This window comes from Podarcis tiliguerta (assembly GCF_965153285.1).
Source record: "Podarcis tiliguerta genome assembly, chromosome: 11".
Classification (NCBI taxonomy): domain Eukaryota; kingdom Metazoa; phylum Chordata; class Lepidosauria; order Squamata; family Lacertidae; genus Podarcis; species Podarcis tiliguerta.
The window spans coordinates 48,705,139-48,732,435 of record NC_139544.1 but is presented as its reverse complement, the minus strand read 5'-3'; the positions used below and the strand labels follow the sequence as shown (position 1 = coordinate 48,732,435).

At 43.7% G+C, this 27,297-nt stretch overlaps 1 protein-coding gene across 4 annotated transcripts in view; it reads right to left on the bottom strand.

Moving 5' to 3' along the window:
- The window catches only part of ALPK2 (alpha kinase 2), a 67,044-nt gene that overhangs the window by 28,126 nt on the left and 11,621 nt on the right, over positions 1–27,297 (bottom strand). For 2 of the 4 annotated variants that reach the window (XM_083402932.1, XM_083402934.1), the window contains 3 exons: positions 23,113–23,243; positions 20,041–20,158; positions 17,708–19,436 (listed from right to left, as the gene is read on the bottom strand). In XM_083402932.1, coding sequence (XP_083259058.1) covers positions 17,708–19,436; positions 20,041–20,158; positions 23,113–23,243 — 1,978 coding nt within the window. The remainder of the gene's footprint in view (positions 1–17,707; positions 19,437–20,040; positions 20,159–23,112; positions 23,244–27,297) is intronic. The other 2 variants (XM_083402933.1, XM_083402935.1) reach the window with 1 other exon arrangement.

The window sequence follows — 27,297 nt, the reverse complement described above, 5'->3', positions numbered from 1 at the left end:
ATGAGACTCTCGATAAGAGGAGTACTTGTGTGTGCGTTCATGGACCAAAGCATGGCACCTGTTTCTTTTCAACATTGCAGAAGGCAAATGCCCTTTAGGTTGTTAAAGGTGGGAGAGCCTAGTTTCTTAGATTAGTATCCATAGAGCATGGGTGGGGATCTTGTAGCCTTCCAAATTCCATCAGTCCCACTCAGCATAGCCAATGGTCAAGGATAATGGGAACTGGAGTCTAACACCACCTGGAGAACCACAGGTTCCCCATACCTGCTCTATGGCATTCACTAAAATTAATGAGCAAATGAAATGTCAATTAAATATAAAATAAAGCATTTAATGATCAGTAATTCCATTCAGCCACAACAGCTAATAGCTGCAGAACTCCATATGCAGGAATAACGCACTTCTTGGTATTCAGTGCTGAAATAACAAGGTAAGACCATCACCTTCAGATCAAGTTTATGAGCGTATGGAAGCATATGCTTGGCCACTGGTAGAACAAATACACTAGGCTAGTTTGAGATTGGTCTGGTTCAGCAAACCAGTCTTAGTTCTTAGTTGATTGATTTATAACTCTTACCAGAAGGGACCCCTGGCTATTAAACTCCAGTCAAGAGAGGAACAGCTTTTAAAACTTTTTTCAAACAGTTATAAAACCATGGATCAATTTATAAAGATGATTAAATGTAAAGGAGCCCCTGACCATTAGATCCAGTCGTGACCGACTCTGGGGTTGCAGCGCTCATCTCGTTTTATTGGCCGAGGGAGCCAGCGTACAGCTTCCGGGTCATGTGGCCAGCATGACTAAGCCGCTTCTGGCAAAGCAGAGCAGCGCACGGAAACACCGTTTACCTTCCTGCCGGAGCGGTACCTATTTATCTACTTGCAGTTTGACGTTCTTTCGAACTGCTAGGTTGGCAGGAGCAGGGACCGAGCAACGGGAGCTCACCCCCTCACGGGGATTCGAACTGCCAACCTTCTGATCGGCAAGTCCTAGGCTCTGTGGTTTAACCCACAGCGCCACATGCGTCCCTTCATAGAGATGATTATTTTTAATCAAATTAAGAGGATTTGGAAACCTGTAATCTAGACTTTGATTTACTGCAGTGATGATGATTCTATTCCTCTGGTAGCAATACACGTTCCCAAACCTCAGTATTACCCACTAAAATATATTTTAGTATATTACTTCACTGGCATCCAGTGAACATAAGCTTATTTTGAAGACTTTAAATTTAGTAAAATTTAGGATGTAACTTTATGCACTCTTACGTGAGAGCAATTCTCACTAACTTAAATTGGGCTTACTTCTGAGCAGGAACATATAGGATTGCACTGCAAGTCAAGTGCTCCTCTGACACCTTTTGCATTGACAGTCACCATTTCAATTTTTAAGATTAGCCTTCTGCAAAATGTCAGCTCCGTTTCCTGTTGCTTGGTACACCCTCTGCCTAAATTGTGCCTAACCTTTTACTAAAATACTTGCTGGGATTTTGCTAACATCATATGATCGGTCTACCCTATACCACATGAGGTGGTAGTGTGAAAAATGAAAAGGGACAGCTGTCTCCAAGTTAGCAGAACTGCTAGATCAAACAGCAGATTGGTAATGTGTTCTATAATATATGCTGAGCTCTGTGTTTCTGGCAGTGTCTACCTATATTACTTTAAAAAATGCTAAGTATCATAGTTTCAGTCAGCAAAGTTTCAAAATGTAGAGACAATGCCTTCAGAAGGCTGAGGTTTTGATGCCATCATGGTTCAGATGAAGAGCAGCAGTTCCTGATTAAGCAGAAAGGATGTGGTCAGCAGAAACCATACATACTCATCCACCTACCTGCTTCCCATGGTGTCAAGAACATGCTTCTCCCCTGCCCTCAGTTATATAACTGAGTTATGTAATTCCTGCCATTATTATTCATCAATGTTATTGTCAAAGCTATGATAAAGAAGTAGTAAAATATCCATCCTGTGTTCAGACACAGGTGGTAAATGTTGACAAGTGGCCCTGAGAAGCAAGAGTATGAACATATTCAAGGCAATCCTGAGGTTTGTATAAGTGCAAAAAATCTTCAGCATAAAGAGGGCAACTCCCAACCCCATCAATTTAAAAAGGGACTGAACATGCCCAGCAGGCATGGAATATTTACTGCCAATTGTAAAAGCAAACTGGGAACTGGAATGCACTGCGGCATCTTGAAGGAAGGAATGGCTGGCTAGCAGGATCTCTGAACAAAAGCAGACCATCAGGAAAGTGAGGATACACTGCATCATTAAAGAGGAAATCAAAAGGGAAAAGGCAGCATTTTGGGTCACTGTACAATCAACTGCATTATTTTCAAAATCTCTTTCATCGTGTCTAGCTGTGGCATTTACAAAAACAAGCCTCTTTAGCAGTTAGGCCAGATTTCCACCATCTAGCAAGTGCGCAATTTTATACTAAATTGGCCAGAGTCTAAAAGGGCTGAGTGTGAAATATTTAGCTCTGGCATACCTTTATTTGGGGAAGTCAAATAAATGGTGGAGAAGACGCTCCACCAGTTTATCATTGCAAATACAATGCCTTAACTCGTAAGGTGTTTTTCTATACAGGTAGCTTGCACCTTATCCTTATACTTGTGCGATCGCAGTTATGTGTAGATGGGGTGGCTAAAAAGGGGGGGGGGAGGAGGAAACACACCCTCCATTTGCTTTTCTTCCTGCCCCCTACCACATCTGCAATCACGGGCTTCTTCAGCTTTGGGAAGTAACTGCAAGGGCTCTGGTGGGATCCCAGAGCCCTTGCTCTTCCTCCCAGAGCTGGGCAAGCAGGGGTGCCAACTCCTGGGAACTGAGCCCTCCAACCTCCAAAAAAATCAGGGGGTGGAGAAGGCCAAGCACAGAGCTGAGCACAGCACAGCTTCAGTGGCCAGCTCCTTCTCCTCCTGGCACGGAAGGGAAGAAGGGCTGAAGAAGCCACTTGCTGGTGGTGGTAGCAGCAGCAGCAGCAGCAGGAGCTACCGGCCATTGAAGCCACCCTGCTGCCACATTTGGCTCCACCCCCTGGCTCCTCCCAACACCCTGATGTTGTGCATGCAACGTCACACCCCCCCCATTGCCCTGGCATGTTGATGCCTCTGTGGACAAGCAGCCTTACTCCTTGTAAGAGGGGTGGTTCTAGGGCTGCCTGGCTTTCAGCATTTTTGCATCTACACATTGGCCCTTGTGCAAGAAGCGAGTTACCTGTCTTTGCCTCTGAGGGTATTATTGAAACTGGAGGGCCGCCTCCTATTAGAAGATATGGGAAATTCTGTTCTGCCATTCTCAAACTTGTGAATTTAGTCTAATCTTGGTCTAATCAAGGAGTGAAATTAAGGTTCTTCACAGCTGATAGTTAAGTCAGAACTAAATGTTTCTTTTTATTTTTTCGTAAATTCTGTTACTGTTGCAGTTCAGTTCAATCATGCCTATGACTGTGGGAATCTCTGCCTAGTGAAGGAAAGCGAAAAAATCTTGTTATATTGAGCCTTTCTAGCTCAGATGACACCAGAGTTATTTATATGAACATTCTTGGTTTGAATAGGTTTAAATCTCTCCTTATTTGCCTCTTTGTCCACCAGAAAGAATGTCCATGCTGCTACCATCTGTATATTCAGAAACTAATCTGTATAGTCCTCCTCCTCCTAGCCAGTTATCACTAAGCAATCTCCTCTGCTGAGAATGAATCAAAAGGGATTTGTGCTTTTGCTCAGAGTCCAGAGGAAAACAGCCTATCCTGTTACAGCTTAATCACACTTGAAATGTGCCTTCTGAATTGAACATGCTTGCAGTATGACTTTTTCCCAACATTGAGGACAGCCTGTTGAAAACACACTGAGTTAATCTGGGGGACTGATCTATTGGGAAACTGAATTACTCAGTCTAATAACATCTTCATCTCATCAAAATAAGAAAAGGGGAACAGGAAGAGATTAGCTGATAGGATTTTCTGAAAGAATATTATGCCATGGTTGTGGAATTTAGCTCTCTAATATTCAGGATATGTGAATTAGCCTCTCTTACTGCCCTTTAAGCTGCACTGTGATTTTTTTTGTTCCCTACGATTTTGTCAATGATGTCACAGTGCAACATCTGCTGTAGTGATGTCATGGACGCCTACAAAGAAAATCATGAAGGGTGGTGGTAATCTGATTAAAAGGCAGCAAGGGCAAATGAGCCTTGGACGGTGAGGGTTAAGAACAAAATTGTGCCAAAAAGCTACAGCCAGGAGCAAAAGCAAAAGCAGTGCCAAGCATCATCAAGATAGAATAAACATTCAGCAAGATAAATATATAAATATTTTGTTCCTGGCATCTGAATGTCTCAAGAGACAATGGAGTGAGCTTCCGGGGTGTGTGTGTGTGACATAAAACCTCTGTGTTAGCAGCACCTAAGTGACCTCCCCAGTGCACAAAGCCTGGGCAGTGTGTACGGAGGTCCTAGGCTGCCCCCTCTCAGCCTCGTTGATGTGGTCCAAAGGAGAGCAGAGCAATATGCTTGGCACCAGCTTGGCTGCAGGAGTTGCTGGAAGGAAGAATACAAGACACCATCCAACCGCCTTAGGGACGCTACTCCAGATTTGTGTGGGGTTTTTACTACTTCTATTTGTTTTTGTTGTATGACTGTGACAGGCAGATAAAGAAATATTGTACTTTTATCTTGTTATTTATTAATCTAGTAGAAGGCATTGATTCAGTTTAGAGGTTGGTTTGGTTTGCATGTATTGTGAAACCACAGTTTAGTGTAAGCTCATGGACACCGCTCTCTCTTTCTCGCATTTCACACATTTCAGTAGCTTTCTCCCTTAAGATTTATGAGCAGGGGTCAGCAACTTTTTTCAGCCGTGGGCTGGCCCACTGTCCCTCAGACTTTGTGGGGGGCCGGACTATATTTTTTTGGGGGAAGGGAATGAACAAATTCCTATGCCCCACAAATAACCCAGAGATGCATTTTAAATTAAAGCACACATTCTCCTCATGTAAAAACACCAGGCAGGCCCCACAAATAGCACAGAGATCCATTTTAAATAAAAGGACACATTCTACTCATGTAAAAATACGCTGATTCTGGGACTGTCCGCAGGCCGGATTGAGAAGGCGATTGGGCCGCATCCGGCCCCCAGGCCTTGGGTTGCCTACCCCTGATTTATGAGGCAGAGATATCTCCACTCAGTATTCAAGGAATTGCTTGGCTCAACCATTCACTTCTGTCTTACTTTTTATCACACCACGTTATTTTCCGCCATGAGAACTACTCATTTAAAATCGGGCTACGTTCCAATTTATGCCTTCTACATTTCTTGAAGGTAGATTGACCTTCAAGGTACTATATCCAGTGCTTTTGGGGGGGGTATTCAAGGGTACACAGTACTGCCATCTCTTTTTCTTGTTGTTAAAAAGTGTGGCACTTTCTGTAACAACTTCATGGTGAGCACCAGCACCTACTTTTCTAGAAAAAAGCACTTCCTATATCTGCTACAGTGGGTTGGATGAGGTCAAGGACTTGCCTATTATCAGTTTAACTGTTCATTGGCACAAGATATTGGAGAAAATATATCACTGATCTGTTAAAAGAAAGAAAGTAAGTAGCAACTGATTTGTGTGTCAGAAGATAGATTTTTATTCATTTATTTTGCTTTTTAAAGTAAAAGAGTTCCTGATTTCTTAGTGACAAGCCAAAGGAGCAGACCATAATTTCTAAGGGAAGTTTGATTATTTTGATAGTTTTGTTTTTATTTTTGTATGTTTTATTATGGTTAATGGTTACTTACTAAAACTGAAACTGGAAATTGGTATGATGGGATTGAACTGGACTTATAGGTTATTGTACTCATGGATCCAACTGCAAAGCTTCAATAAAGTTGCTTTTTATTGATTTATGCTTGATTTTGTTTTATTTATCAGCACATTTGTTGTCTCGTGTCCCTCTCCCCTGCTCTGCACTGTGATGACCCATGGTTATAAGCAGTAAATGTGAACTGAGTGGCATTATTTTCCTATGGTAGCTTGAAATATCAGATGTAATATCCAAATATAAATGAGCACACTGCACGATGGCCGAAATTCAGGAGTGACGTGAACAGCAGTATGTGATACATGCTGGTAAGTTGGTATAACTTACACATCAAGGGTGTGGAAGGACAGCAGGTTGCAGAAAGTACATTAGCCATGGGGAAAGAAGGTAAACAGAATTAACTTCTTATGACATAGCCATATGGAAATTCCCATTTCCATAGCTGGAAGGAGTTGGCGCTAGAGAGAACAGCTGGCATCCCAGCTGCCTGACAAAAGGGTAATGCAGGGTGGGGAACAAAGAAGGGTCCTTGGTTTGGTGGCAGAGTGTATGATTTGCAGATGAAGAAAGATTGCAAGTAGATAGACTGTGGAAAATCTCTGCCCGAAGGCTTGGTAGAGCTGCTGCCTGTACAGAAGAAGCAGTACTTATTTTTTTCTTCAATTAAAAAAATATATTTTCTGGGTGGCTTACAAATAAAACAAAATACAGTGGTACCTCGGGTTACATACGCTTCAAGTTACATACGCTTCAGGTTACAGACTCCACTAACCCAGAAATATTACCTCAGGTTAAGAAACTTGCTTCAGGATGAGAACAGAAATCGTGCTCCAGCGGCACGGCAGCAGCAGGAGGCCCCATTAGCTAAAGTGGTGCTTCAGGTTAAGAACAGTTTCAGGTTAAGAACAGACCTCCAGAACAAATTACGTACTTAACCCGAGGTACCACTGTATTAGCACCAAAGAAACAAAAAAGCTGATAAAAGCAATAAAAAGCAGCATACATAAAACGACAATTAAAATGCCTTTGACGTGGGTCATTCTGAAGAGAGCTTTGCAAAAGCAGGGCACCATTGCCATGAAGACTCTTTCCCCATTATCACCTGAGATGGCAGAGTTACTAAAATGAAGATATCTGAAGATTACTGTACTGTGCAGGCGGGCTTATTTTCAAGAATGATACTTGGGTCTCAGACCATTTAAGACTTCAAAGGCAAGCACCGCCACCATTATTCTTTTTTATACCTTCTCTTATAACTCTGGAACGTGTGGTAACCCAGTTAGATTGATGGGCAGCAGTAGGTTCATGAAAGACTGTTTCCCACAATCCATAATTAACTGGTGAAATTCACTAATCACAGTACGTGGTGATGGCAACAAATTTAAACAGACTTTGAAAAAAAAGGTATAAAGTTATGGTTCTATAGCCATAATACTTCAATAGAATCCCGAGTGCCAAGAAGCAGTGTACATGTGAATACCAAACGTTGGGGTTAAACAACTGGGGAGAGGTGTTGCCTTCATGCCCTTCCAAGGAACACCTGGTTGGTCTCTGTTGGAAACTGAAACTGAATACTGAACAAGTCAGACATTTGGTCTAGCCCCTTCCCGTCCTTCCCCTTATTATATTTCTAAGACCATTTAATGCAATGTAACCCAACGCCCACTACCACTGCTTTCTCCTGCGTCAGAGGGACCAAGTCAGAAGGTAGAAGCATCGCAATCACAGCAGACAGTACTCAGTGAAACATTTTAAGAAGGGAATTGACCAGCTGGAGCATGTTTAGAGGAAGGCGACCAACCAAGATGGGGGCAGGGTCCAGAAACCAAGTCCAGATAGGAGTGGTTGAAAACACTGGGTATGTTTAGTCTGGAGAAGAAAATATTAAGGGGGATGTTGTAGTTGCCTTCAAATATCTGAAGGCCTATCACATAGAAAATGGAGCAGATTTGTTCTCCATGGTACCTCTGGTTGCGAAGAGGATCCGTTCCAGAGGCCCATTCACAACATGCCTACGCACGCGTGGGTTGCGATTCACCGCTTCTACGCATGATGTCATTTTGCGTATCTGCGTATGTGCGAGGGGTGAAACCTAGAAGTAACCCTTTCTGGTACTTCCGGGTCGCCATGGGACGTAACCTGAAAGGACGTAGCATGAAGCGGACATAACATGAGGTATGACTGTACTAGAATGAATGTGGAGGAATTGCAAGGAAGTGGATTTCAACTGAACCTTATTAGGATTTTTTTAATGGTAAGAGCTGTTTGACAGTGGAACAAACTGCCTCAAGAGATGACGGGATCTCCATCTCTAGGGGTATTTAAGCAGAGAATGGGAGGCCATTCTCAGAGTTAATGCAGTTGCATTCTGTACTGCAGGTCATGCACTGAGCAGGATGCTTTGACTAGATGCCTTCCAGGCTCCCTCCCAAGTCTTTGATTCTATGACTGAAGCTGTATGCTTCAGCAAGGGCAGAAAAAGTTAGGGCAAACAAGCAAGGTAAAAGCAATAGCTGCCAGGCAGGATGGAAGTCCGACAAGAACCTGGGAAAGACTTGGAAATGGTCAGGGGAGACCAAGTCACAAGAGACCGAGGGAGAAACAAGCAGGTTCAAAGATACACTCAATGTGAAGCACACACAAAGTGAAGCACAGCCAACAAGTTCTTTGCAGCAGCAACAGCCTTTCCTTGATTTCTTTTTATCACTATTGTGAAAATGAGGGGTGCGGGTGTCGCTGTGGGTTAAACAGAGCCTAGGACTTGCCGATCAGAAGGTTGGCGGTTCGAATCCCTGCGACGGGGTGAGCTCCCGTTGCTCGGTCCCTGCTCCTGCCAACTTAGCAGTTCGAAAGCACGTCAAAGTGCAAGTAGATAAATAGGTACCTCTCTGGCGGGAAGGTAAACGGTGTTTCCGTGCGCTGCTCTGGTTCACCAGAAGCTGCTTAGTCATGCTGGCCACATGCCCCAGAAGCTGTACACCGGCTCCCTCGGCCTATAGAGGGAGATGAGCGCCGCAACCCCAGAGTCGGTCACGACTAGACCTAACAGTCAGGGGTCCCTTTACCTTTTTATTGTGAAAATGGAGTGAAAGGAAGCATAGAATCTCATGGGCAAAACTACAGGTTGTGTGGTCCAGTGCTGCTTCAGGAAGTGGAAAATTCAGTGTCAAGGAAGGGGGTGCTTAAACCTTTTTCTCCAGGTGTTCTGCTGTTCAGAATACACACACACACACACACACACACACACACACACACTTCTCCAAGCAAGCACCACCAATATTTTGGCATTATTTTAAAGTCTGGCTTGCTTGCATTTCAAAAAATGCTCCAAATCTGAAGAGTAAAAGATGGAAGCTACATGGTGTGCTTTGCAACCGAAATGAGATTTGAACTCATGCCTCCTTAGTTCAGATCTATCCATCCTTGCTGCAACTGGGTTCAGTGACGCCTGACAGACTGATGCAAAGTGCAGACAACTGTGATTACAAATGACACTTCATCCAGATCAGAGATAAGGTAGAAACTCAGGCCTCAGGGGTGTTCATGTGAGAGGGGAAGGTGAAAGCTTCACCCTAGGGATTGGCAACTGTACATAGAGCAAAGTATACTGTATATAGAGCAAAGGCCCACTCTTGCCGCTTTCACACCCATCCCCGGTTTTCACCCTTGTCCAGTGTCAGCCAAACCCCTGTAGCTTAAATGCTCCTTAAAATAAAACACTGCTTCTAATGGGACACCTGTCCTGGATTAGCTACAATAAATCAATATCTGTATTTATTTCAGCTCCTCTAGGGAGATGGACGAGAAACATTTTTTAAATAATTCAAGAGCTTGCTTGAGTGGCACTAAGTGTGAAAGGCGGGAGAAACCAGAAGAGACCTGTCTCTATGAGCTTTGCGGGTCCCCAAGGGGCTGGTGTTTGGTATGATCTTGATCTCCGGCCTTCATGACACATTATGAAAATTAGTAAGTGTGAAAAATCAGGGGTGATACCAGAAAAATATACATATGGGGCTGGGCATAGGGATGGTGGGCAGAAAGAGCAAAGTACATTTTGGCAGAGAGATTTTTTTATTTTTTTTTACAATTGCTTAAATCTGAATGAGAAATAAAGCTACAATATATTAAGATTATATTGGATAATACATAAAGGATAATACATGACTGTGACCTTGGATTAAGTAAGTAAAGCTATTTTAAACTTACTTCAGAGTTTGATCTATTTCATTGCATGTGGGTGGAAGGGGGGAGCAAGCTGTCTCAAGCAGTTGGTGTGGAATGAATGAAGGTTTAATATCCTATTCCTTGAATCAGGTAGTCCTTCAAACAGATGAGTCTTTCAGTAGAAAATTGTTCTCTATGAAACAGGACACACATCCACTTCTTCCATCACAGAACAACCATTTCTGACTGCGTGAACATGTGACATGGCCTTGTTCCACTCATTATTTCATTTGCTTAAAAGAGCAGTTCTCAATATCTATTTCTTGGCACACTTGTGGAAGCTGGGCATATACCCAACATGAGATTATCTCAAACAAATATGATCAAAACCACTTTTGAGTGAAGCAGAATAGAGAGTGGGATGGATATCCTTTTCAGTGAGAAAAAGGTGTGTGCGTGTTCATCCTTTTTCGCTTCCTTGCAACTCCCTCACATTGTGGCCAGCAGAGACCAGCTGTATCTGGACAGGAATGGCACCTAAAAGGATGTCTGAAAGCAGTCAAAATGAGGTTGGAACAGGTTGAAGAACACAGCATGACTAGCCTAACAATAACAAATGCTGCGTTTTATTGGGGGGGGGCGTTTCTTGTTCTTGTTTTTCTCTTGAATATGCATTTTGCGGTTTTATATTGTGGTTTTATCCTGTGAACCACCCTGAGACTGCAGGTATAGGGCATTCATTCATTCCATAATAATGTAAAGCCTTGCATAGTAAAATTCTTGATAAAAGATTTTGGGATTAATAAAGCAATAATTAAATTCTTTATGAATGTTCCGTCTGACAGCTGTTTGTTCAGTTGCTCAAAATGATGTATTTGATTCCTTGAAGACAGCTGCCCTGGCTTCTGACTTAACATCTATCCCACTTTCTTTCATAATTAAAATTCTTCTTCCTCCCTTGTCCTCATCTAACCCTCTTCCCACTCCAGTCTTCACAGGGTCCCATTGAATTACTGAAGGCTATCTTATTTGATTGGTTATATTGGAGACAGTCTGCCAGTCCTTAACTTGGTTCAATCTCAATTCCCCCCCCCCCAGGGGTTAATAAAAAAATCTTTGATCTTTTCTCAACCCCCTAGAAAAATAAGGCCACTGTACAAGCTTTTCTCGAGATACAGTGGTACCTCTTAATTCGTTCCGGAGGTCCCTTCTTAACCTGAAACCGTTCTTAACCTGAGATACCACTTTAGCTAATGGGGTCTCCCGCTGCTGCCATGCCGCTGCCGCCGCCCAATTTCTGTTCTCATCCTGAGGTAAAGTTCTTAACCCGAGGTACTACTTCCGGGTTAGCAGAGTCTGTAACCCGAAGTGTTTGTAACCCGAAGCGTTTGTAACCTGAGGTACCACTGTACCTATGGAATCAGTGGAGAAGTCTGGTCCATTTGGGGAAGTGGGACACAGTCCCACCAAACACAGTCTGCCCTCAGCCAACCTCCACCTCCCTGCCTCCTTCCTTACAACCAGGGGTGGTCCTGGCTGTGGCCATCAGCCTCCTTCTCTCCACCCCACCCCCCCTTATTCTCAATGTTGCTTTTGTGGAATTCAACAGAGTAGGGTGGGGATGGAACCAGAATTAGTTGGCTTTGTCTACTACTAGCCCTGATTCCGTCTGCAACCAGCTCTGGCTGTTGGACTTCTTGCCTCCCATTCAACCAATCCCAATGAGACCCATCCTTCATGGTATGGTGTTAACCCATTGATTACCTTGGCAAGTGATAAATGCAATCATCAGAAAGCAACTGGGGCCAACCTGAGGACAAGAGGAACTGAAGCCATTGGTTGGGGACAGTGATGTTTTTAAAACTACACAGTGAAGCAGCATGTGACCTGAGGTGCACTCCAAAATCATTTGCAAGTCACATGGGATCTCAAGGAACAGATCTCACACCGTGCACAGCTCTATGCAATCCAAAAATTGATCTGGTATCTTCTGCAACATTATACGTTCGTATGTTCTGCAACATTATAAGGCATTTTAAGCATGTTCCTGGATCATGTGGTATACATGACTGGGGTGACAAAGGTGTCTGATTTGGTCCTAAAAATGACAAACAGTGACCTGCTTTTAAATACCTTGGTACACTAAAGCCCTGTCCAGGTATTTGCAATGGGTACACTTGGTACACTAAATTCAGACATTATTAAAATGTGTAAGCTACCACAGAGGGGCAGTGAGGACAAGTTCTTCAAATCAAAATGAGCAGGAAGTCTCAATGGATGTAAGAGACTGTAAACTCACGTAAGTCAACAAAAGTGGACACAGAGGGGGGAAAGCCAGTGTGTTCATCCCCACTGCCTCCCCCATGGGAACTTACATGTCTTAATAACGCTTATGATGGCTTATATTATAATATCAAAGGCTTCAGTTTTCAAATTAGAGGTGCATAACAATGAGCTGGCTGTGGAAATGCATCCACATGGTGGTTTAGTCAGATGTGCAGTCTTCTTCTCAAGTATAAAGCTCAGGAAAAGCCTGTTTCTTTCCCATTTGTAACCAATAAGGCTGTGCACAGCATGGATTGGCTGGCGCTTGTGACATCCCCAAACTACTTCCCCACCCTCCTTTGAGCAGTTTTTCTAACAATGGTTGCTTTTTCAATAAAGCAGGAAACATTGCCTTTTTAAAGAGAGAGGGAGAGGCAGCTTGCCTTAAGCACCAGAGTTGGAGCGTCAGGGAAAACTAAGCATTGGATTTAGAGCAAGTGCACTTGTTATTTCTGGGGCTGAGCCACCCCCAGGGCCAGCAGTTCATGAGGCGGGATGAAACAGCCACCTCAAGCAGCACCCCAGTGCTAGCTTCTGATGAGATCTCATGAAATCTCACAGAGTGCACAAAATCTTGTGAGAGTTCTAGCAAGATCTCAGCAGAACCCACGATCACTGCCACTGCTGCACAACCTGGGTAAGGGTGGTGGAGCGGAGCAGCACATTTGTTTTTTGCCTCAGGCAGAGAAATGGGATGCACAACCCCTGCTCACGCCATAGCAGAAAACCCTACTGCTATAAGCCTGGATAGCTCGATTGGTTAGAGCATGGTGCTGATCATTTCAAGGTTGCAAGTTCAAACCCTGTAGGGGACAGCTGCATACAGCTGAATTGCACGGGGTTGGACTAGATGATCCTCAGGGTCCCTTCCAACTCTACAATTCTATGATACTATGATCTTTATTTGCAAGTATATCTGTACGCACCATTTCCTTGGGACAAAGTCTTGGAAGAAACTTCAAAAAAGTTATTCAGCTTGCCGTATTTTTCTGTGTATAAGACGATGCTTTTTGCTTTAAAAAAACCCCAGCAAAAATTGGTTGTCTTCTGATACAGTAGGCGGATAGTGAATGCAGGGGGGGGGGGGGAGACATGCAATTAATGGCAGCAGCATTAGGAGATTGGCAGCGGCGATTGGGTGGGTAATTGGTGGCTGCGGCAAGGCCTGCTAGCGATTGGCTGTGGCTGCAGCAATTGGGCAGGCGACTGGTGGCTGTGGCAAGTGGGCGGGTGGGCTGTTGGTGGCGGCAAGCGGGCAAACAATTGGCAGCTGCGGCGAGGTGTGCGGTCGGCAGTGGCTGTGGCAAGCGACTGGCAGTGGCGGGCAGGCGGGTGAGCAATTGGTGGAAGTGACCTCCCCAACCACCTTCAAAAAGCCAAACAACTTAATTTTTAATTTTGGATTAAAAAAAATAGGGGTCGTCTTACACATGGGGGCATCTTATACACGGAAAATTGCTTTGGTATTATGCCTCTTGAAGCTGTGCCTACATGCAAACACAAATGAACTCTCAGGGAACTTCAATGGACACTTATTATACAAAGTTAAGGTACACAAATAGCCTATGTGGGTGTTTTGTTGTGTCCCAGAAACTTGTCCAATGGCCAGTTCCCTCTGCATTTCAGTGACACCAATGACCTTTGGCAAGTTTGAGAAATGGCACTTTGTCATGTTAGGCCTGTCATTAACATTACTCTGAACTGGCGACATAGAGTGGGTATATGGTTGATGCTCTCCCAGCAATGCAAATATGTTATGATTCTGAAGCATGCTAGTTTCAGAAGCGCTATCCAATGACTTACTTAAAGCTAGCACCATTGGCTTTTAGGATCTGTGAACATGTGAAGTGCTCTTAAGCGTTCAAAAGCATTTCTGTTTTTAGCTGCAGTTTTATGGGATTTACAGTTGGCTGCATGTTTTAGACTGTATTTTTAGAGCTTATAGTTGCATCTTTTTATTTTAACAAAAAGACAGAAATTTGTGAATTACATCTGTGCAGTGCACAAATGGAGATATTAAAAAGGCTGCATGTTTTGTGGCCTGATGAAAGCCAGGTGAAAGCTGTTTCTGTCTCTTCAACAAGTTGACACTGTTTATTTTGTCCTTTGTTTCTTTGCCAGTGAGCCATATAGTAAGGATGTTCCAAACAATGACCCAGGTTGCACATCACATTAAGTCATAGTTTAAAATATGCTTCTGCATACTCCTCAATGTTCCAGGAATGCTCCTGCCTTGGTTTGCCATATCTTCCATGATTACACTCCCAAAGAAAGCACAATCAGTAGCCAATAATTGTTCTTGGTTTATCACACACAGTTTGTTGTGGGAAATCAAACCAAAAGCCAATGTTCAGCTGACAGAACAAGCCAGGCTTTTGTCAGTAGGACAGCAGGAGCGGGGACGGACGGAAACAGAGAACTTTGAGCAGTGTGGACATTCACATTAAAGTACAGTTTGTTTTAAAAAATGGTAAAGTTTAACTGAGCAGCTGTGGGAGGGAACAAAGAGATATCAGTTCCTGACTGTTATACAATTAATTATTGTTGTTTATTGAATTTATATACCACCCTATACCTGGGGGTCTCATTGTACTAGATCCACAATGGCTATGTTCATACTTCCCAAGTAAGACAGGGTTGCTGCCTTATTGAAGTTTTTCATGTATGAGCTAGTGCATGCTGTCAGTCACTCCCACTTCCCTCCTCCTATGGCATGGGCAGGAAAACCAAACCATGAAATAACAATTGCCACATTTTTCCATGTACAGTGGTGCCTCGCAAGACGAAATTAGTTCGTTCTGCGATTTTTTTCGTTCTACGTGTTTTTTCGTCTTGCGAAGCACCACTGTGTATTGACGGTTTCCTGTAGGAATGCATTGGCCGTTTTAAAAAAAAGCGCAAGACGTTTTGTCTTGCGAAGCAAGCCCATAGGGAAATCCGTCTTGCGAAGCAACTCAGAAAACGAAAAACTCTTTCGTCTTGCAAGTTTTTCGTCTTCCGAGGCATTCGTCTTGCGAGGTACCACTGTATAACACGGCCCCTATTTTGGGGGACTCCAATTTTAGAAAATGGAGGGAGATGGCCCAGAGTTGGGAGGAGGTGCTCAGAGCTGTTGAGCTTTATTTGGGGAGGGGGGATTGCTAAATATCACTCACCCGCACTAGCGTCTGCCTGCTTGCCAACAGCAGCCGGCAATCAGACACAGTGACAGCCTATCCAGACCAGCTCTTGATGCAGCAACCAATCACCCACCAAATCACCACTGATAAGCTCCTGATTCAACCAATCACACAACCCTCCCCTGCACTTCCCATGTATAAGACAACCCCAGATTTTCTTATACACAGAAAAGGTTTCCCGTGACGACTGAACCTGGCACTGTAGCTTGCCTCTCCATAAGAAGCCAGGATCATGAGCCAGCCTTAAACCATGGTTTGTTGCTGGCTTACAAATCCTGGCTTGATAAGGAGAAATAAACCATGAGTGGTGTAGGAGAGCTGAAAACAATGCCAATATGTTTCACATCTGGCAACCAATGCACCCCTTTGGTTTCGGATCGTGCATGGGTAGACGAGTCTAAAAAGCCCAGGATACAAATTTTCACGGCCCTCTGGTGGCTAAGAAATAAGGTATTTAGCATTAACTCTGGAAGTGTAAACTTTATTCTGACCAACTAAGCCTCCTGATGCATATTGTTCTCTAGGCACACACCCCCCGCGCGACATGCGCAAGTGACACCAGCATGCCATGGGTGTGCCAATGTGACACGGGCATGCTGACGTCACACGCGCCAGCCCCGCTGCCACGGTGGCAAGGCAGCACACCTGGTGTGAAAAGAGGAGGAGATAAGAAATTACAGAAGAGGAGTAATTTCTAAGTTATGTTGTTGAGAGGAAAAATCTAAAATAAAAAGCATTCGCCACTTAAAGTCTCTGGACCAGTAGCTTGTGTCTAAAATGAGGAGACTAAGGAATGTTACCTCCAAAGCCAATGCTGGTACTTAGCTGGAGGAAAGCTGAACTATGGAACTCCTTGCCACAAGGGCATTTCCACTGACTCTGGAGGTAACAGGACTTAGTCTCTTCATTATGTCATTAAATGCCTGCTGATTATGCCAAACTTCACCTTAATTCTGTATTTGCTCTGCCCCTCCATTATCAATTTGTGATTGGCAGGCCTCAGTAATTTTGTGCCCCCTCTGGTGGGCGCTGAGAGTACAATGTCTTGAAACACCCACCCACCCCCGCTCTAGTTAAGATTTAAGAAATACGACACTAGATTCGCTTATTAGGATTGCTTTTGAACCAGCTGCAGATGCTGAGCCTTTCATACAAAACATTGTCTGCATCCATAGAAACAATTTCAGGATTTAGTCAGCTGCTGCAAAAGATGGTTATAGAAGTGCTCTCTTGAGTTCCAATTCTGATTGCAGGTCAGATATGTGAGTCAGTAGTTCTAAGGTTATATTAGCAGAGGCATGAGTGTGTGTGTTTTAATCTAAGTCTTGTGCTATACCTGACAAGTGGTCCAATTTCTTTCCAGCTGTCGTGAGACCATGGTGGATGACTAGTGCTCTGAATCAGAGTGCCGATCACTCACAAACTACAAATTCAGATGCAGGAAAAGGTCATCATTCTACTTGCCGCTAGTCGACGTGGAATAGCAAAACCAGCACAAGGTAGGGAAGGTAATGGGTAAGGCAAAGGTGGTTTAAACGCCCACAGCAGGAAGCACCACCTTAACTTTGTTACATTGCTTTCAAGGACTGGCTTCCTAGATGGCCCCAGAAACTGAACTCAAGCACCTAAGCATGCAACAATGGTGAGCCAAGGTACTATAATCCAGATCAGCACCCTGGAAACCCCATGTAAGTCACGATGAGCCTGTTTAAATGAACAGCGGGCTAGATATATAGTAAATAACTAGTAAGGTAACTTTGAGGAGATCAGTGCCCATTTTGGGGTTAGGATAATTGCACAATTGCACAGCAACTTCCATTCTGAAGTTGTTCCTAACTCCAAAGTATTTTGAATTCCACCTGCCCATTTGCTCCTCCACACAGGGTTGAGAAACTTTGGCTAGCAGTAAAGAGAAAGATACTGCTTGAATAAGGCGCATGGAACAGATTCAGTATCAGATTTCTCTTCCCAGCTGTCTACAAGTCCCATTAGTGCTGTTCACTATTATCAAGACCTTCCCACACCTGCCCTCTCTCTATAATTAGGATGGCTTATGGTTTATCTGGGCCTTTTTCAAAACCAGATTTCCTTAACAGCAGTAGCTGTCAATCACATCGGCTTGAATGGTGAAGACTTTCAGGATCCACATTCTGTTAAGACAAGTAGTACTGAAGTACATTAAAGTCATTGGACAAGTTTCTTTGCAAAAGGATAACAGTAATTTTCCTTACCATAAGTGTGGCATTTTCATTTGACGTTTGGGTTCTCTCCGATGGCTCACTAATCCATTTGCTTTCCCAAGGGATTCCTTTTTCTCTTTCTTCACCATGAAATAAACTGATGTGGTCTGAAGCATTCGCTATATCCCGCTTTCCTTGGTTTGAAATGCTTTCTCCTTGTCGGTGAAGCAGTGTAGCAGAATCCAAACAACTTCTTTCCATCTGAAGTGTGTGAATTTCAGAGGTGTGCCGCTCTTTAGGATGTAACGAATTTAAAGTGTCTTTTGATGTCTTGATCCGATTGGCTTCAACTCTGGATTTACCTTCAGCTGGTTTCTTTCTCACCTTTGGTAACTGTTGTGAGTTTTTCCGAGAGTATTTGTCTGCAAATCGTTTGGTTACTGTCTCCAAAGAACCACTCAAGTCACAAGAGGAAGACTTCATCGCTGAAATCCCATTTTCTATACCTTGCGAACCGGCAACAGAAACATCCACAGCAGAGTGATTGCTGCTACTGTTTTCTTCCTCCATTCTAGGACAATCATTTTCAATTGCCATGAGAGTTGCAGACAGCTTGTACTTCTCTTTGTCTTTCATACTGGAAGTTTTACTTTGCTGTTGCCCAACAGTGAGAGTCATTTCTGCTTGCAGGGTTGATGGACTGTATGCAGTGAGGTCGCTCCTGACAGCTACTTCTTTGGATTTTGACTGATGACCACAGAAGCCAATGGTGGCTTCCATAGGCACAGTGTTATCTGACACTTGAAACAGGCGAGGCATTTCACTAAGGAAGTAAGCACACCCATCACAATCACTCCCCGGTATTAACTCATCTTCCTCATCATCGCTTTCCAACAGGAATCTCAGCTTGCTTTCCCAGTTCTTGTATGTCTCCTCTGTCATCACGTCAGAACATTCAAAGTACTCGAGGGAATCATCATCAGAAGACTCATCAACTGTAATAAAGTTTCTCTCCAAGCAGAGCTCAATGTTATTGCTGGCATTTTTAGAGGAATCCCCTAAAAAGCAGATCTGATCTCCCAGAGGGACACTTGTTTGGTTCCCAGACTGTGTGCTGTTTTTCGGAGGTTTACTAAAGCTACCCTCTTCATGTGTCTTGGCATATTCAGTTGTCTGACAAGCAGCTAAGACTTCAGCATTAAGGCGGCAGCTGTCTGTGTGATCAGTGATTTGACTTGCTGGTTGGAAATCCACATCATCTAGCTCGCCTTCAGTAGAGTCTGTAGATGTTTTAGTGCTCTCATAAATAAAGAGATCAGGCATATGCTTGGACATGCCCCTAATGCTGTGATAATATTCCTTTAGATTGGATGCATTTTTAACTTCCATTTCGTCTCCTGAACTATGATTTTCCAATGGAGGACAAGTTTCACATTCCACTGTATGGAAAAACGCTTCTCCCGTTTGCTCTGTAGATAAATTGCTAAATTCTGATGCTGGAGGTTCTTGCGAACCTAAATAGAAGCAGCATTCATGGAGCGAATACTGTTTTTCTGCTAAAGCTTCTTTATTTTCCATATCATCATCTGAAATTTTCTGCTGACATACTGTAACTTCATTTCTTCTGCATGTTTCTATATTCTCTTCAGGACTACAAAGTACATTTTGATATGCTTCAGATTGGTCATCAGAAGTCACTGTAAGAAAAGCTGAAGACTGAGTGGTTCCAAAACAGTTCTTGGCCACAATTTTGTAAACTCCAGCTTGTTGCTCTGTGCACCTGTGAATTTTAAAACACGAATATTAAATTTTAATATACAATGTCGGTATTAAATACTTAAACTTTTTTTTTTTTAAAAAAGTTGAAATATCCTCAATGGAGAGGTATTCTTGATCTCAAAATGACAAAATGTTGGTCACTTAACAGGAAAAAAACCCACACTATGATGCTCAAGATAATTGTGGTCAAAGAGTGATGTAGTGTGAGGCAGCCACAGGGAGGTTGCCTTGGGTGCAAAATTGTTAGGGGCACAAAACACCCAGGGCTGCCTTTTGTGAGGGGGATGGGGCAGGGATGGCTTTCCCACTCTCCTAATGGCCCATCCTGATTGCTTTGTTTGTTATTATGTTGTGTGTGTGTGTGTGTGTGTGTGTGTGATATTGCAAACTGCCCTGTGATTCTCGGATGAAGGGTTGTATATGAATGTAATAAATAATAATAGCAATAATCTCCATGTGAGGTGCTTTACATGATATCCTAAGACTTAGGACTTAGCAAGGCTGCATGAACGTGCATGCTCTACCGCAGTAGGCGTATATTTGCAGCCTTTGATTCATTCCTGAACATAGTTGAGAAATCAAGAAATGCTGAGGAAACAAATTACCTAAAGAGATGTAAGACCTGAGTCAGGTTATCCTCCAGTATTTCACAGCTAGAAATGTTCTTCTGTTGACTGATGTCCTGCCCGTTCTTATACCAAGTTACCTCTGGTTTTGGGTTGCCTTAAAACACATGGAGGAGAAAACTGTTATTTCACACTGATAAGCAAATGTTTCTGAACGTAAGGAGCTTATGGACTAAATAAGCAGGAGCAACATCTTATATTTGAGCAACTGCACGACTAGAAAACGTTGGGGACGAATCTGTTGCTTGGTATGAGGTATGGACAGACAAGCATTCTCATAAAAAGTAGTCTGACATTATTATTATTATTATTATTATTATTATTATTACCCCAACCATCTGGCTGGGTTTCCCCAGCCACCAAAGTATTACACTGGGCAACAATTTTTTACTTTTTGAATGTTGTCTAGATTTCTACAACTGATTTAGGGTATTTTTGCACTGCTGAATCAGGAAATGGCATCCGTTTCTCTCCATCAGGTCAGGTTTACTGTAAACTGAATGGTGGGCATTGATAAAGGTAAGTACACGTAAATTGCATGTTGCTTCACCATTTTTCAAACTTCAGGGCTTGAACTTCCATTTCTTGGAACTCCTGGAATGCTCAGCGGCAGGGAGGTCTCTCTTCAGAGTCCAACAGTAGTCAGCCATCATGACTGCGTCCCAGTGACCCTGATACCTGGTCTCCATCTCTTTCATGTCCTGATGGAATCTCTCCCCCTGCTCGTCACTCATTGAACCCAGGTTCTCAGGAAACCGGTCCATATGTGAAAATAGGTAGTGCATTTTGACGCTTATGTTTCAGCCCAGGTTTCTGAAAGCAGCCAGCATGTTGTTGACAAGTTCTGCGTAATTTCTGGCCTTATTGTTGCTAAGAAAGTTCTTCACTACCAGAACAAATGCCTTCCACACTTCCAGTTCCACTTCGTTCATTGAGTTTCCGAACTCTGGATCTCTGATGAGCTGACGGATCCGAGGACCGTCAAAGATGCCAGCTTTCAACTTCTCCATGGTCAATCCTGGAAAAGCCTGGCACAAGTAAGTGAAGCAGTCACCATCCTTGTCCAGAGCCTTGGTGAACTGCTTGATTAAGCCGAGCTTGATGTGCAGCGGTGGGAAGAGTATTCTGTCTCTGTCCACCAGAGGGCCATTGATGACGTTCCTTTTTTTGCAAGGCACCAATTCCTCCTGCACAGGCCAGTCCTTCTTCGTGTAATGCTGAGCACGGTCCCTACTATCCCACATGCACAGAAAACATGGGTACTTGGTGAAGCCAGACTGTTGTCCCAACAAAAAGTTCACCATATTCAGGTCAACACAAATAAACCACTTATGCTGATCATAACCAATTTTCTCCAGCACATACTTCACCGCTTCATAGTTCTCCTTCAGTGTACTCGAGTGAGCCAGGGGTATAGAGGCAAACTGGTTGCCGTTGTGTAGCAGAACACATTTCAGTGATCGCTTGCTGCTGTCAATGAACAGTCTCCAATCTTTGGGTTCGTACTGTGACACTCCAAGCTTGAGCAGAAGCTGCGCAATATCTGCACAGTACACCAAGTCCTTCTCTTCCGAGAAAAAACTGAGGTACTCTTGATGCCTGTTGCGGAAGAAGCTGATGCGAGCCCTGTCAGAGAGGAGGTTTTTTTCCTTCAATCTGGATGCCAACAGTTTGGCAGAGTCCTTTGACAAGCTGAGGTCATGAACTAGATCATTCAACTCCTTTTAGGAAAATGGATGTGGAGCATCATCTTCAAGAACCACTTCTTCTTCTTCATGTCCTTCAACACTGGAGGCATCTTCGTCACTAATGTCAGGAAGTTCTCCGAAGATAGGCACTGGAATTTCATCACAATGAGCTACAGGATGACGTGCTGATTGAAGATCAGGATACTTCGTGGGGCGGCTGCCCCATTAACTTAGTTTTGATCCCCCAACTTTATGCTTTGCCACACCAATTTATGGAAGATTTCGAGGTTTTATGACTTCAAACTGATCCCTTTTCGACATAATCACCCAGAACTATCGGACCTGAATACTTCTTGTCATTAAAATAATCATTTCCAATCAAAACAATTATTTGACATGGCATTTTACCCCCACCAACTTCTTCTAAAATGCTCCACACAAGCGTACACGTGAACAAAAACGTAAAAAAACGACATGTGGCCATAGCTCAAAAACTTGACCTGATTGAGCAAAACCAATGTGATTTTTGGATTCAGCGCATCAGATTCGTCCTAAATCAACTGAAAAAACACAGACAACAAATTTGTTGTTGACCAGTGTTATCATATACAGTTGCCATATGTCCTCTTTTTCCAGGACATCATCTTTTTCTGGGGTAAAAATTCTGCCGGGGTAGATTTTTTAAATTTGCCAAAATGTCTCTGGCTATACTTTCTAGGTGAGACAGACATAACTGGTGGTTGAAAACTTGCTTTACTCTTCTCTTCTCCTGCCCACTCCCCCAACAATATATCAAAGCTTCTATAGCCTACATATAGTAGGGGTATTTAAAATGAGAGTCATCATAGCATCCTCTCTTTTGCTCTTCAAAATATGGCAACCCTAACGTTAAAAAATAACGAGTACTGCCACCTGTGGCTTTTAAATTTTTATGTAGACCCATGTCACCATTGTGTCATCTGCTAGACCTGAACTATGGTTTTAGGCTCCATACAGATATTGGAAACATAAGAGGTTTATTAAACTGGGTTACGTACCATTTTTCAGCAGAACTCTAAATACAGGCCTAAATACAGGGTTTCTTCAAGTGACAAGAGGGATAAAAGATTCTAGAGGTTGGGTTATACTTAAGAGACCAGTGCACTGCTAATTTACTGTGCCTCAAGAAACACAATCACAACTCTATGTAAAAAGCTCACCAAGTTGTTTGAATTTGATTACTGAGCCATTTCCCAAGGCCATTTTGATACAATGAATTTGTGATTCTTCCGAAAAGTGGTCCTTTCTTTTAATAATATACAACTCTTCTCAATTAAAATTTCAACTAAAACATGTATTTCAGTATTAAGTCAGGGGTGCTTACCAGATATCTTGCAGGAGAACATGGTATCTCCATTTTCTGGCACCGACACAGATGACAAAGTTGATAAAAAATAAGGAGCGCTCTTATTAACAGATGATTCTGAGCCTGACATCATCCTTCGCCCCACTGATCTGAAAGAAAAATAAAAGCCTAAGAAGCACTATGTCTCTCTTTTAAGTGCCAGCTACTGCAATGAAGCATTTTATCTTCTGTGGCAGGACATGAAATAAAGTGAAAGTGGCAAGCAATTTAGGGCAAAAATCTTGTTTGGCTTCAGCTGCCTGGGCTGCTAGGAGCAATGACTCACTGCTCCGTGACTGATATTCTTTTAGTTTCCATTTGTCAGTTGGGGCAAAGGATAACACAAAAGCTTACATTACAGGTGTTTGTTACACAGACTATCCCCTTTACCATCTAGCACAGGCTTCCTCAAACTCGGCCCTCCAGATGTTTTTGGCCTACAACTCCCATGATCCCTAGCTAGCAGGACCAGTGGTCAGGGATGATGGGAATTGTAGTCTCAAAACATCTGGAGAGCCGAGGTTGAGGAAGCCTGATCTAGCAGATCTAATGAAAATTCATTTGGTTCCCCCATTTCTCTGGAATGTAATGGTAAGCATTCATAACACCCAACATTTCACAGCCACGTACACCCCTATACTTGCAAAACAGGATCTACACAGGAGTGTCAAGCACAGCACTAATCTGAGTCAGGCCTTGCCCTCATAAAGCAGTTGCCAAGATTAAAGGTCGCCACCTCCCCACAGTCGCCTATGTCTGCTCCTCTCTAGGGGTTTTTTCCTCCAAGCAATCAGAGACTGCCCCTGCATGCCTGCCTTTGCTCCTCCCACTTCATGCCTCTCCTGGTTCTGGGAGACTAGGCGGGAGGGGAGCTTGTCACGGCACACCTGTGCCTCTTCACAAGCCTCACTCATCTCTGCTTTGGGGAGAAGCATTCCTTCAGATAACCCTGCAAGGCTTTGTACTTCCAAGATTCACAACTTGAATTCAGAGCCAGTGCAGATTTCAAGAAGCAAATGTTATATGGTCCCCTAGGCACCAGACCCATCAAGACTCTGGTAGGTGCAATTAGCATGGATATTTACAGAGAAATGAGTCCTTTTGTGCCTCACCTAACTGCATCCTACAGTGTGCTGCTCTCCAGCATCAACTATCCTTTGTATTATTATTATTATTATTATTATTATTATTTATTAAATTTGTTGTAACAGGGCCAAGGACCATGAAAGAAGCGGGCTGCACAATGTGGCTAAGTAGTAGTCCAGTAGCCCCAAGATGACAGATCTAAAATACGGCTGGATTGCACACACAGTTTAAATAGATCATAGAATCACAGAATTGGAAGGGACCACAAGGGTCATCTAGTCCAACCCCTTGCAATGCAGGAACCTTTTGCTCAACATGTGGCTTGAACCCATATGCTCTACCGTCTGAGCTACCATCAGGTAGAGACAGATCTCTCTATCTAAATAATTTTCACTCCACTTTTCAGCTGAAAAGACTGATAGAGCAACTTGCAAGACTAAACCATTTTGTATAAAGAAACCTTGATTTAAGTGTTGCAGAAAGTGCCTGGGGAATAGAGAAAAATCTCAGCAACAGTAAACAAGTATCTCCTATTCGTGTTCAGATGCTGATTAGTCCATTTTATGGTAGAGACCTATAATAAGACTTATTATGCAAATTAACAGCAACACTGACAGTGACAAACCCCTATTATTTTTAGCCAAGCGATAACTCTTTTAAAATAATAATTTAACGTTTGCTCCAGGGTAATTTTCCTAGACAAGAATGAACAAACAGGTAAATTAAGTGTATATGTGTAATTACTCTACTTTGCATGGAGATGTTTTTATACTTGATTGCCAACGACTGAGAGCTGTTTCCCTCGCCTTTTCCCTCTGTGGAAAACAAAAGGCAATCAAAGCAGCTACTTGAAGTTAAATTGCTCCTGTCATTTTCTTATTAGAGGCCTTTTGGTTGTTATCTGATCTTATAACACATCACACAACCTCTCAAAATACTAACAAGCAGGGTAGAGCAGTGAGAAAGAGGCAGCTGCTTTCATGCAAGGTCTGTAACAGCTACCACCACTATTGGGGACATTTTGCATCTGAATGCTTGTTACTGTAAGGTTACCAGATTTTTTTTTCCAATGAATCCAGGGACACTTTTCAACTTCAGTAGGAATGATAGGATTTTGTCAGGGGACTGATCTGTAAATCCGGGGACCATCCCTGGGAAACGGGGACGTCTGGTAACCTTAAGTTACTGTGAATCACAAGTTGGGGAGCACATTTGCCCTTGGGTTGTGTTGTGGGGCTCCCATTTTAAACACGAGGCTAGGAGTGGCTGGCACAGATGGGAGCCAAGTTGGAGTGCACTGGCAGGAGAGTCTAGATTGCTTAAATCGGTGTACAGTGGTACCTTGGGTTACATACGCTTCAGGTTACAGACTCCACTAACCTAGAAATAGTACCTTGGATTAAGAACTTTGCTTCAGGATGAGAACAGAAATCGTGCGGCGGGGGCGCAGCAGCAGGAGGCCCCATTAGCTAAAGTGGTGCTTCAGGTTAAGAAGAGTTTCAGGTTAAGAATGGACCTCTGGAACGAATTAAGTTCTTAACCTGAGGTACCACTGTACCTTCACTACCCCTACCTGACATTTGCCTTGCCCCACACCATCCTGGTAAGTGGCAGTGTAGGGAGCATAGATGCATGGCATTGTGCAAGGTGCTCCTTGATCAACTCCTGCAAACTCACTTCCCAGGTTTCCTTGGGAAGAGGGAATGATAATACTGTATTGGCCTGAATATAAGCCACACTTTTTTTCCAAATTCTGACAGTGAAAAGTTAAAGTGTGGCTTATATTCGCGACCTTCCCTTTCCCCCGACGTCTCCTGGGAGACTTGGGAGCAGCGGGTGGACTGTGCACCTTTGCCCTGCACTCCCGGGCTGCTCTCGGGGGGGGGGGGGGAGTAGCGCTTTGCTGGCGACCTGGGCTGTCCCAAGAACAGCCCAGGATTGTGGGGCAACGGCGCGCAGCCCGCCTGCTGCTCCCAAGCCTCCCCAGAGCCGGGGGGGGGGGAGGGAAGGCCACAGGCAAAGCAGCGTGATTCCTCCCCCCCAGAGCAGCTCAGGAGCGTGGGGCAGCAGCGCGCAGCCCGCCCACTCCTCTCAAGCCTTCCCTGAGCTGCCAGAAATAAGGGGGACGGGAGGGGGAGGTCGCCAGCAAAGCAGTGCTGCTCCCCCCCTAGGAAGCAGTCCGGGAGCGCAGGGGGATGTCTTTTTCTCTCTCCCCCCCCCCCTTTGAATTTTGAAGGTGCAGCTTATTTGCAGGTGCGGCTTATATTTGGGCCAATACGGTAGCTCAGTATCAGTCTACCTACAAAAGTTGCTAACCCTTTTAGGCCCCAGAGTCACATTCATCCTCAGCTGACCCTTTGGGAGGGACTGCTACATGTCAGTGGGAGGTAAGGGAGTCAATGGGTATGGTGACCTCACTCTTGCACATACACTCTCACATGCATGCACACACAGAGGACATACAGCCGCCCCTCCTCAGCTTGCCTGCACATATCAGCTCTGGAGGAGGTTATCAACCCCTCTACTTAACAAATGATTGACCTGATGGTCAGTCACCAAAGGGTACCCAATGGCAGTTCGCGCAAGCTTCTAATATGTAATATTCCTGGTGTCAAGATTCCTGATGTCAGATTTATGTCCATTAGAAATCACAAGACAGAGAAACCAGTAGGAGAACACTTCAGTCTCCCAGGACATTCTATACAAGATCTCAAAGTAGGTGTCTTATTACAAAAGAATTTCAGAAATAGACTGGAAAGAGAAGTTGCTGATTTGCAACTTATTACCAAACATAAAACCATGGAGAGACCTGGTCTGAATAGATACATTGGATTCTTATCTCATTATAAGATAATGACTTATTATGGGCCCTAAGGAAGTTAGATTGGCTTCAACCAGAGCCAGGGCCTTTTCAACTCTGGCTCCGGCCTGGTGGAACGCTCTGCCTCATGAGACCAGGGCCCTGCAGGATCTGACTTCTTTCCGCAGGGCCTGTAAGATGGAGATGTTCCGCCTGGCCTTTGGCTTGGAGCCAATTTGATTCCCTCCCCCTCTTTCTTTTTTCTTTTTCCTTTCTCC